We start from the raw sequence: 13079 nt of genomic DNA, 5'->3' as shown, positions 1-13079 counted from the left end.
TAAATTTTTCTGTGTCACACCAGTTTGTCATCTTCTGGATTGCATTAGGTTACATTTTATGATGCCTATGATTCAATGTTTATAGTTTCATAGAAATTACAAACTCAAATTTCTGATATTGACAAGAAAGAATATAAAATAAGAACCTCCTACCTTTTCTGTTTGATTCTGCTAAATTGGTTCCCCTGCCACTTCATCATTTGAGAAAAATTGTTTATCTATATATGCTTTTTTAATACCTGTAATTTTATAACCCTTTGAAAGTGGTACATTTTCTCTACATAATTCTGTTAGTCTTTCTAAATTATTTATGAGAGAAAATTCTTGTATTGTTGGAGAGTTTGAAGTATTATGATCAGTGCTATTTTTCTGAACAGGAATTTGATTTTTTTTTATCAAAATACAGCATAGTTGGGAAGCCTGATAAAATACATTTTGTGGTATCAGTATTCACATTATAATTCTCTGGTATTCAAAAATGTATGTGTGTGTGTGTAATATACAAAAATTATTTTTCTGCATTGATAAATTAATTTGAACAAGGATTATGACAAAGGTTAGCAAGTACAATTTGTAAGTGTAAAATAATTGAGATCGTTTGTTTTATGAATATTTTTGATTAACTGTTCAATTTTTAAGGAAAGTAACTAAAATTAAAATAGTTATTCCTAAATAATAATATATGTGTGTATATACATACATACACTGCTGCCAAAATCTTAAGGCTAATGAACATACAGAAAAAATATGCATTTTGTGATGTTAGATTTAACAACTTATTTGAGTAGAGCTTTGAAAGATGAAAATAAGAAAAGGAAAAATAAAAATTTTTTTAGTATTTAATAGGTACAATGTGAACACTATAAAATTAGCATAAATACTAGCTGGTCAAAAGTTTAAGACCATACTAAAAAGAAATTCTAAGCAGGGTAGAAAATGCCCAACAAGAGGTCTCAGTAGTGAGTTGCACAGCTGTCATTGCAAATAACTGCAAAGATTTCTATAGACTTCCCTTGCCATTCACCCCCAAACATTTTCAGTGGGGTTCATTTTGGGTGAACACACTGGATGGTCCAAAAGAATCATGTTATTTGTCATGAAAAAGTCCTTTGTCCTGTGGGCATTGTGGGTTGCAGCATTGTCCTGCTGAAAGACCCAGTCATTTCTACACCAGAGAGGGCCTTCAGTCAATAGGGATGCTCTCTCCAACATGCCAGTGTAGCCAGCTGCTGTTTGATGCCCCTGAATAACCTGAAGCTCCATTGTTTCATGGAAGGAGAAAGCACCCCAGATCATGATGGAACCTCCTCCACTGTGTTGTGTAGAAAATTTCTTCAGTGGGATATACTTATGATGTCAGTAACGTTGGAAGCCATCTGGACCATCCAGGTTAAATTTTTTTTCATCAGAGAACAAAACCTTCTTCCACTTTTCTATGTCCCATGTTTGGTGCTTCTCAGCAAAGTTTAACTGAGCTGTTTCATGGTGTGAAAGGAGGCGTGGCCTTTGAAGACTTTTACGGTTTTTAAAGTATTTCGTATATGCCGTGTTATTGTTCTTGAACTGCATTCTGCGTCCATAAGGGCCTTAATCTGGTTTGAAGATTGGCTGGTGCCTTGTGGACAACCGGTCAAATCCTCCTGCTCAATGCCAATGAAATTTTCTTGGGCTGACCACTTGAAATTCTCATTCTGTATCCCTCAGGGTCTTCTAAGAAATTTGCATCAGCAGTTTTACTATGCCCAATCTCACCAATGATGGCATATTGAGAGAGACCTTGCTTTTGCAGCTCGACAATTCTACCACATTCAAACTCTGTCAACTTTTTAGCCTTTGCCATGTTTTTACCCAATGTAACACAGGAAGATGTCAGTGGAAGATGTTGACAATGCTAATGCTTGAACACAAGTGACTAAATTTCATTACGTGTTTACCAATTAACGCTTCATTTCAGTATGGTCTTAAACCTTTGACCAGCTAGTATTTAGGCTAATTTCATAGTGTTAACATTTTCCCTATTAAATTCTAAGTTTTTCAGTTTTATTTTCCCTTTTCTTATTTTCATATTTCAAAACTGTACTCAAATAATTGGTTGAGTCTAACAATGCAAAATGCATATTTTTTTCTTTATGTTCATTGGCCTTAAGATTTTGGCCAGCAGTGTAAATACACATGTAATGTATAGTAACTGAAACCTTGCTGTACCTTACAAAATATTGGGAAACATGCATCCATTGGTTACTGTGTAAGCATGGTAAAAACAGGAAAACTAATGTTCATAAGCAGTTTGACACCTATAGTACCACTTAATCCTAACCACCCAAGTTTATTGGATCAGATATAACTTTGTACAGGGCCATATCATAACCCTTCAATGTGGATTTCTGCACATGGTGAAGGGACCTCCCAGGGAAGGTTTTGTTATTTCAGTATACCTCATCTGTGATCTAAACATCCATCCATGAGTTTGCCATGCATGGTGGCTCTTTAAGGCATGGAGAGGATCCTGGTGGTTGAGGGGTCCAATCCTAACACACCACTTTGGCCATCAATTCCTGTAGATGAACAGCCTTGGGGTGGTCCCCTCTTGGGTCAATCGGCTGGGCCACTTGGGCGAGGGTCAACTAAGTACCAGTATTGTATGTTCTCAGTAGGTGTTGTGGACATTGTATCTGATGTTGATGTTTGGATATATAGTGCTCACGAAACCCTGGCATTGCTGCAGTGTCCTTGTTTGGCATTGTAGTGCATCCCCTCATAGTGGCCATGGAAATATTCCTTTTTTTATTATGGATCCTCCAAATAAATCCATAAATAAAATAGTGAAAAACAGTCTATAGGTAAACGACCACGTCTTGAAGACTCTGATCAGCAATCTTCAACATCTGTACCACCAGTTGTACCTCATTTTCTCATCCTACATTTTCTTTCAGAGAAACCTTGAGGGCAAATGTTCCCCTTTTTTATTCAGAAGAGACTAGAGGGACTTGCTGGATCTCCAAAGTTTCCATCTGGTGACATATCAGTGGAAACATCCACATCTCAACACAGTGAGCTCCTCTTGCATTCAAAGGCAATTGGGGATATACCTCTAGAGGTTACACCTCTTGCTACTTTGAATTCATCACAAGGAGTTATTATTTAGAGGGATTAGATGAACATCCCTGAGTCAGAAATTCTCACTGGTTTCTCCACCCAAGAAGTTTCTGCAATGAGGTGTATTTCCACTCGCAAAGATGGAATTACAATGCTGACCAATGTCCTCATTCTGACATTTACATAACCATGTCCACCTGCCACCATCAAGGCAAATTAACTTAACTGCAGGGTATGGCCATATGTTCTAAACCCTCTCTGATGTTTTCAGTGTCAGCGTTTTGGACGCTTGAAGATGTCATGTCATGGTCTCTTAACATGTGCTTGTTGTGGTGGCAAGAACCAAGATGCCAGTGAGTGTGAAATGGACCCTCATTGCATCAATTGCAATGACTCTCACCTGTCCTACTTTCATTCTTGCCCTAAATTGTTGGAAGAAAAATGGTGCAGCATTTGAAAATTATTCAAAACATTACTTACCCTGAGGCTCAAAAGTTGCTGTCCACCATTTCATGTTGGGCATATGCTGCTGCACTTCATTCTACTACTAGAGTGGGATTGCAGATGAACCTCTCTCTGTACCTCCAAAAGAATCATTCTCAAATCAAATGAAAAGTCTTTTGATTTCCATGGTTAAAAAAGTTGAATCAACTTCAACACCCATCTCTGTCCCTAACATACATTCCAGCAAATCCTGAGATCCACTTCCCTTGGTTCCAGGTATGGGCATTTCCTCAGATACATCTTTCTCTCCCACCCAAAGATGCAAAACGACCATTCACTCATGTCCTCGACACACCCTAGCACACCGTAGCCATTCTTTTGCCTCGAGAGACTTATGATCAATCAGACCTTGATGCTCTCATTGGACAGTTGCTGTCACAATCTCTGATCACAACCTTTCTCTTTTCAGTAGTAGTTCTTCTACTTATTTTCATGCACCTAGTCGGTCCTTTACTGCTACTAATCTCTCAATTTGCTCTCCTTCACTGTTCTCCCATTTTTCGTGGAGGGTTGACAATAATCCATGAGGCAGTGGTCATTTTCCTATGATTTTGAGAGAGACTGGCCATGGTCAATACCATCCAATCCACATGCCCTGGTGGAAGCTGGATCAAGAAAACTGGCCTTTTTTCACTGCTCTAGCAGAACTTGATTCTGCTATCGTCTGTAACCCATCAATAGATGACTGTGTGGCAGCAGTAACCGACTGTATTATACAAGCAGCTGCTCGATGTATTGATAAAACCTTGACACGTTTTCCACTATATCCTCATCCGTGGTGGAATCCTGCCTGTTACATGGCATGAAAGGTTCAAAAACAGCCCATGGATATTTTCCGTAGGTATCCCACACTTTCGAACTGCATCACTTTCCAGGGGCCCCGTGCACATGCTCGGTGGGCCGTCAAAGCTAGAAGGAATCTTGTATTAAGTTCACAACTGGTATATCTTCTACCACCAGTTACAAAGTCATATGGGACAAGGTTTGAAAGGTCAGTCTGTAATATAATTCTGTACCTCTCTCGATCTTGTGACCTTTCTTTAAGTCATCTGAGAAAATCAGATACTCCCAATTGGAAATACTGTCTGTTATTTGATTAACATCTTTTAAACCATCCTTCCATTCCTATTTATATGGATTGTTCAAAATCAAGTGACTCCTTGGGCTTTGCCATGGCTTGTTGTGGTTCAGTTGTTGCGTGCAGAATCCCCTCTACAGCTTCAGTGTCATACTGCTGAACTGTACACCATTCTTTGGATCACATGGAAGTTATGCAGTACTCAAACTGTACTATTTATACTGACTCACTTAGTTCTCTACTGGCCCTGGAATTGCTTCACATTAGTTCACACCCTGTTCTTGCCAATATTCAAAACAGACTGGCCCATTTCTCTTGAATATCTACATATATCCAGTTTTTCTGGATACTGGGCCACATTGGTAATTGGAGGAATGAGCTCGCCATCTCCACAGCTAAATCTATCTGCTTTGACATTATCACCACTGTAACTATTCCATACATGGACTATGGTCCTGTATTCAAGGCTTGGCTCCATGCCAGCTGGCAGTCAACTTGGAGTGAGCAACATGAAAACAAGCTTTTCCAAATAAATCCCTATATTGGACTTTGGCCATCTTGATTCCGTAATGATCGGAAAGAGGAAGTTGTTCTAACTAGACTACGCATTGGTCACAGTTTATTGACTCATCGTTTTCTATTATCTGGAACTGGTGCACCAATGTATAACACTCAGGTCACAATAAGCCACACTTTACTTTCTTGCTGTCATTATGACTCTCAACAATGGCACCATTTTAAACATGTTCTGTCCCAAGTTTTGCACATAATGTTAGACAGTGTTATTAGTGATGGTGACACTGTCCACCTAGGAAAGTTTTTTAGTTTTTTAAAGGCCATTAATCTTTTTAATGCCATTTAAGTTTTTTAATTTATACATTAGACCTTTTTAAATGTGATTCCCTTTTAAGAATCACAGTTCATCTAGTTCAATTTTAAATTAGAAAATGGCCATAACATCAAAATACTTGAAACCAGGACTGAAAAGGCCAACTTCAGGTGACTAATGCTGCTGTTTGAACTACCTGTTAGTCATCGTGGTGCGTTATTATTAAAATTTTGCTACAAGTCTTCTATAACTTTTATTATTTCTTGAAAATGGCCATAACGTCAAATAACTCGGAACCAGAACTGGAAAGGCCAACTTCGGGTGACTGATGGTGATTCTGGTACTTACTTGTTAGTCTTCCTGGCAAGTTATAATAATTGTAATTATGCTACAGAAAGTTCTTAACAACTTGTATTACTGTAGGTTTTCTCTTACCACTGTAGACTAGATGTAAACATTGGATTTAATGCTATTTATGTTTTCTTTTAACTTTTTTTCATCTTAATTTCCTTTTATGAATTTTACTAAATTTACTTTAATTTTAACTTTTTACTGGAGTGAAGAATGCTTTGTGCCATAAAACGCCTAACCAACCAACCATATCGTAAATATTTTTGCTCACTTTTGTGTAATACTTTAAACAATTCTTATCACAACTACTTTACTGTGTAGTTTGTTGCCTAGGAAGGAATACTTAGAAAATTAATTAAGAAACTGCTAACTCTCTCTCTCTCTCTCTCTCTATATATATATATATATATAATATGGGCTAGGTCATTTGAACTGACTTTGTAACAAGCATGTTAATCATAAAACCAAATTTACTATAAATTTTAGTGTAGTGTATATCTGTCCATAATTTTTCAAGTTTTCAGTAAGTTATATAAGAATTTTATTACAAAGGTATGTCCACAAGTATGTGAAGTTTTTACTGAGTTAATCTGAATGCATTGTGATTTCCATGTTAAAAATGCTTTTTTTATATTACAGTTCATTTGAATAACCTCTGAATTTCAATGATTCCAAACATTATTTTGGCTGTGACCCAATTTCTGGTCTGTGGGCTAGCTCTGTGAAACATGCCCTTAAATAGTTCAATTGTAATATAATATATTACTACAAAGGAATATTTGGACAGTCTCTGGAGACTCTTGGTGTTTCAGTTCTGGTTTGGCCTAGAGGTTAAGGACCAGTGTTCTAAATGAACATCAAATATTGTTTTTCTTTCAGTAAATCTTCATATTTCATCTATTATTTTTCCACCTTCTATATCAGTTTGTCCATTTGACCACCCTGGTAACCATCCTGTAAGAAAAAAAATATGAATCTAATTCTTATGCAAAAACGGCTCGTTTGGGTTGAGAAAATATTTTACATAGAAGGTCGAAACGTTGTTCGCTCTTCTATGTAAAATATTTTCTCAACCCAAACAAGCCGTTTTTGCATAAGAATTTCTCAACAAGTGGGTTTCTCGACATCACTGAATATGAATCTAAATTACTCTTATTTCTTTCTAGAGGGACAACATATTGTAATAGACAATGACACATTATTTTTACAGCCAGGGCTGATAATTTTTAAATCACCCAGTCATTTAGGTTTATTGCTTTACAGCTGTACTAAAGAGTGGCAAAAGCAATTCATGACAGCAGATCAGGTTTGTATATACAGAAAATAATGTTACTAGCACCTTCATCCAAATTGTGGTATTGCTGACACTTATAATGTGCATGCTGTCACAAAAAATTTTGTTTTTTAGTTAAACCTTCTGTTGTAACTTAAAAGTTTTTTATTTTAACATTTTAGTCACTTGTTTAAAAAGAGTAAAAAATATGCATAAAAAACAAGATGTTTAGTACTTACACAAGGGTCTTGTATTTTTTTCATGATAGAAATTGTGTTAAAAGTTAACCCTACTTTTTGGTATGGTTGTTATTGGAACTTAGTTTTATATATTTTTATTATGAAATTTAAAACATAAAGTAATATTCAAAGAATGTAGTTTCATGTAACTATTATGATTTTAATGACTTTCTAATTGAGCTATAAATTGATTAAAATAATTCTGTTTGAGAAGATTTGCCTATAACAGAAAGAAACTGTAGGCTAAATAGGCCATAAAATGTCATCAAAATAAGCTTGCCTTTAAAAGATTAGTAAATTAAAATATTTTATTTCTGTTGGTTATAAATCTAATAACAAATGTTAGGTATAATTATTGAAATTTTTTGAACAACAAGATGTGATATAAGGGTGTGGCACGTGGGATGATTTTCTGGTTTATATCTCAGTAAAATAAGATGATTGTAAGCTATAAGTTTGGGTTGTGTTTTAGCCTTATTTATACTAAATGCCTATAATTTTTATCCCACTCATGGAATGAGATATGAATATCTCATGAGTAATTTGGAGCAAAGAGTCATATGATACAGGAAGTGGAGAATGTAAATCTAATTTAAATATTTATTTTTGAAATTAAGAAATAATAGCTGAGGTAATGTAACAATTTTAATTTTAAACTGTTTTTGAGGTCATTTATGTGTTGATAATAAAGTAGTTTAACTTTTGAATGAAACTGTAAAAATGTTATCTGTGCATTTTGGCCTATCTATATCCAGAGAGTTTTTACAAAAAAGTTGAATTGAAAACTTGATAAATAGAAATCTCTCTCTTGGCCAGTGAAAGATTTTTATATCTTCACTATAACATAATGCTTTTTTTGCTTTTGTTACAGATTGCTGTTGGGTGGTTTTAAATTTCTACGTTTAATACGTAATTAAGGTTTTTTTTGTATTTAGGTTGTCGAGTCAATGTTTCAGATAGTGAAAGTGTCACACCATTACATCTTGCTGTTTGTAGAGGTCATGAAGAGGTCACTGAAATGTTGCTAAAGGCAGGAAGTCGTGTAAATAGCAAAACCAGGTACACAAGGTACTCTCTCATAAATAACCATTGTTCTGTAGAACTTGTCAAACAGAAATAAACTGATATCAAAGAAAAATAGACTATACATTTGAATTTTAAATCTGCAAAGCTAACCTAAATTTTGTTTTCTATGCTCAACATGCTAAATTTTATGTAGTTATATAATAGTTTTCTTACTGTGAAACAGATAAACCAGTAAGTAATACTTCTTCAAAACTAAAGTGTATCGTTATTATTTAAGTAAATCAGATTTAGTATGTTGTCTTTTACCAGAAGTATTAGAATACTGATAGGACTATAAATATATTATTTAAATTAATACTGTATAAAACAAGTATGTGAATATTGGATGGAACCAGAATATATTCAATAGTAATAGAATTATCAAGAAATTATACTAAAATATGTGTTTATTGATTTTAAGTGCTTTGAGAAACACTTTTGAAGAGTGTAAGAATTTGTAAGAAAAGAGAAAATTGAAGAAAATTATTTATTTTTTGATATTCTGTTCATATTTAAAATCTTGTTTAATTATATCAGTCATCACTACTTTTAACCTTTTTTGAACCATTGAGCATCTTTCTGGTGCTGATTGCACATCTGCATATGAAATTTTAAAATTGAAGTATAAATTGAGTAATTCTGTATGTATTTTAATACTACTGCACTCCAAAGTATAAGTGAAATGTTTTCTTTTGTTGTTGTTTTGTAACATCTTGTGTAGTGTAATTTTTTAAAATGATTATATGTTCGAGAGATGTTTTAGTTATATTTCTACACAGCTCTGAGGAAAATCACATATAAACAATGCAATTATGGAATCTTATGGAGTTTTTCCTGTCCATTCCAAAGCAGGATTTTATATTGAGGAAGAAATTATCTTCCCTTCAAAATTTAATGTTTAAAGTTTTGTTTCTGAGATTTTTTCCTTTTCTGATTTTACTTGAATGACCTTTTATTCACAGCCTCTTATGTACCTCACATTATGTTATCAGGCAACTACTTCTCATTGTGGCTTAGCTTTAAAAACAGCAACAACCAGTTTTTAAATATCTTTCAGTGGAGCTGTTTGTGAACTATTTATGTCAATGTGGATAATAAGTTTATTCAAGAAGTTACTTATGATTTCATGGGATAGTGACAAGATCTAACTCCTAAAGGATAACAATAGTGGAATGTATTGGGAAATGGGAAGGTTGAAAAACGACTTGTGAACAAACCACTGATTTGTGAATTTTTTATACTTTCTTTAGACATTCCTTTCCACCCTGAAAATATTTTTGGTTTAAATTGCATTTGTTTGAAAGCTAAAGAAAGTTTCTTGTAGGACATGTCTTTAGGTTTAGATAGCCTGGTAAGTGATGGCAATAATATTTTGTTGACTCAGAAATGACTTTTGTCCTTATTTTTTGAATATTATTGTTGAACTTTTGTATTCAAACAGCAAATGCAGATAAAATAATCTGTAACTTATTGAAAACAAAGTATGATCATTAGGTATGAATATCTTTTAATTAAGAGTTTGTAAGCAAAAATATTGTTACACAGCTTGACTTGAGACTTTTTTGGAAGGTCACATCTTGTGTCCCTGATAAATCTTTTTCTGTTTATGCAGTATTTTGTGGCTTATGGTTGAAAGTGGCAGCTACTGCAATAGTAATATGAAGATATTAGGTTGAATATGTTGATTAATATCAGTGGAGCTCAAAATTATTGGATATATAAAATGGAACTTTCTGATTAATAATAGAAGAATTAAAATTCCAAAACAAATGGAGTTATTTTTAATATTTTAACAGAATTTTGGAAATTTTATAACAAAGTATAGAAACTAAGTCCAATTATATCAATTTATTTAGGTCAAAACTAGATATGAGTTAGTATGTTTGTTCTACATATTGTGTGCTTTGATATTTAATATTACCACTGTAAGAAGGAAAAACATGAGATCATTTTAAAGCCATGTCTTCATGGAAATAACAGGAAAGCAACACATGCATTCCAGTTCATACATTAAAACTTAAATCAAGTTCATTCACTTTAAAAAGGAATTATTAAGAAGATTCAGTGGATATTGTTACAAATCTACAATGATAATAATTTGAAAAATATATACGCCTCATATACAAAATCTTTTTTGTGCCAATAGCTTCTCCAAGCAGTATGTCCAATAATCACCAAAACTAAAGCCATTAATGCAAACTTTCTTTAAAAGTCCTTCCACTACAAAACTAACAAAAGTTGGTTTCAAATTTGAAAAAAAGAACTTCAAGACATCCTGTCAAAAGTTGATCAATCAAGCTATCTTATAGAACATAAACAAGTAATTTATAAAACTATGTTGTCATAACCAAAATATACAGGTGAAATAAGTACAGCAATTAAACAGAGACTGAAAGAACACATAGATGCAACAATGCTCTTGTATCCAGATGATTCAGGCATAGGCTGAAGATCTACACCATTTACCTATTCACTTGCTCTTCAGCAATCATTCCAGGAGATACCTGACTGTAGACACATTCTTATTATTGTAAATAGATGTTAACAGCTTTAAAGCAGCAGTGAACTTTTTATGTGTGTTTGTTCTTAAATTTCCTGAGTACTGAAGCTATATGAAGGAAACATGGGATATTATTTTGAAAACCACCTCTTTATGGAGATGACAGGAAAACAACACATACATTCCAGTACACGTGGACTGTCTTTTTGTCTTTTCCCTTAAACAGCTAAGCATTTGGTGTGTACATCCAAGTTACTTCATCCTTTGTCATATCACACAACACTTTGTAATATTCATTCCAGAATGTCAGCATTAGCAGCTGATACATGCCTAATTTCAAGATCCCCAAGTATTGTTTGTTTAATTAATCTGCACTGACACTCCTGGGTCACCTTTGGCTGATTTTAGGAAAATTTTTAATTGATGGAGTGTTGATAACAAACTTGATTGTTGAATTCATTATGCTTTGTAAATTTCTCTAAAATTTCTAAAATTTCATCTCTTCCACATTACTCGTTTCAAATTTTTCCATTAACTCTGGTTTATCCAACTTTATTAGTGCCACTTGTATGGGTTGTTATTGATTCCAGTTCTCTTGAATGTGGCATAAATGCTTTTCCACCAAGTGACAAAGAATCATTTTGTGTTCTGGTAAAACAAGTTTCTGCTTGTGTACCAAACTGTATTTGGAAATAGCACTTCAATGAAAATGCTCAACCAATTTAAAACGGCATGCAATCATTCATTCAATTCTTGTATACAGTTCTCTCTTGATGACTAAGTTCAAATTATGACCAAAACGTATTAGCTTTCTATCTAATGTAATTAACAGATTTTATACAGTTGGAAATATTATCTGACAACAATTACTTCAGCCTTATTCAAGCTATGTTTACTTTCTAGACACTGAATAACAGCCTGAGCTTTAACTTCAACAATGTGTGGTAGTGGAAACTCATGGATTTGAAATGTATATCCTTTTAATACCTACTGTTGGTTTATAAAATGAACAAAATAAAGTACTGGTCATTTGCTTCAGAAGGTCACATATCAAAAGTAACTACCACATCACTTCTTTGAGAAAGATGGTCAAGAATGGTTTTTTGAATGCTTGTGACCTTGAGGTAAGATCCACACTTCATTCTTCCTTTGATGGCACTTAGTATTTCAGATGAAAGGATTCAAAAAACATTACAAAACCAGGTTCCTCTACAGTTTGTTATGAATGCATACTCTTAGCTATGTAGTTTACTGATACATGTGTTACCTTTTTCTGCTTCATGTTTTTTCTAAGTACACCTATCTTTAGCTGTTAAATTCTTGCATAGTTGACTGGCTTTTCTGTGATTGCTGTGTAGGTGATGAAATTACAATACTGCAACTAATGTTGCTAGTACTTGGAGGTTGTGATTCATTAAAAGCCATTATTGCTGGAAATTTACCATAAAAGTGTGACATATCTCCCTAAATATAGCAATGTGGGGAAATTATAAATTTTTTGCTTATTTATAGTGTTGCTGCTAAATTTCATTTATGCTTTACAATATATATACATATTTATTATGATTCTTTTCCTAGTAGCTAAAATGTATCCATTCAACTGATAAGATTTTTTTTCGTAAAAGATTTAACTTTTAAAAAAAGAACCATTGTCTTGTTCACTGCTCTACTCTGCACTGCTATAGTTGCTTTCTATACACACTATCACTTTACAACTATGTAGTTAACATGTACAACATGGAATTTTACTTTTACAAACAAATATCCGATGGTTTGAATGCTGGTCCAAAAATATTTTAGACTTCTAACTTTTAATCAGTTTATTTATTTTAACCCTTGCTTTATTAAAACTTTACATTTTCAACCACACTACCTTTTACTTTTGCATATCATATCAAAGTAGTTAATGTCTGGTTAACATTATTTCATAATTTAGAATACATAGAGTAATGAGTCACATGCAGTGTCTTATGTTGAACACCATGTGTACAAGTGAATTGGTATGTGGGATACTGGATTCATCTAAACTCTACAGTTCATGCATTTGTTTGAAACAGTGAAATGTTTTTTCACTATCAGTTGCCTATTGCAACAATATTGTATGCTGCATACACTTTTCTTGACTGTTGTCACAAGTTTGTTTA

General features: G+C 33.6%; 1 protein-coding gene across 8 annotated transcripts in view; it reads left to right on the top strand.

Moving 5' to 3' along the window:
• LOC143232334 (uncharacterized) overlaps positions 1 to 13079 on the top strand; it is a 77731-nt gene that overhangs the window by 42318 nt on the left and 22334 nt on the right. For 5 of the 8 annotated variants that reach the window (XM_076467618.1, XM_076467621.1, XM_076467623.1 and 2 more), the window contains one exon: positions 8306 to 8438. In XM_076467618.1, the coding sequence (XP_076323733.1) occupies positions 8306 to 8438 (133 nt within the window). The remainder of the gene's footprint in view (positions 1 to 8305; positions 8439 to 13079) is intronic. The other 3 variants (XM_076467620.1, XM_076467625.1, XM_076467626.1) reach the window with 1 other exon arrangement.

The sequence above is a fragment of the Tachypleus tridentatus genome, chromosome 11 (assembly GCF_004210375.1).
Source record: "Tachypleus tridentatus isolate NWPU-2018 chromosome 11, ASM421037v1, whole genome shotgun sequence".
Lineage (NCBI taxonomy): Eukaryota > Metazoa > Arthropoda > Merostomata > Xiphosura > Limulidae > Tachypleus > Tachypleus tridentatus.
The sequence above is the reverse complement of the archived record's forward strand: the minus strand, read 5'-3'. Positions and strand labels throughout refer to the sequence as shown.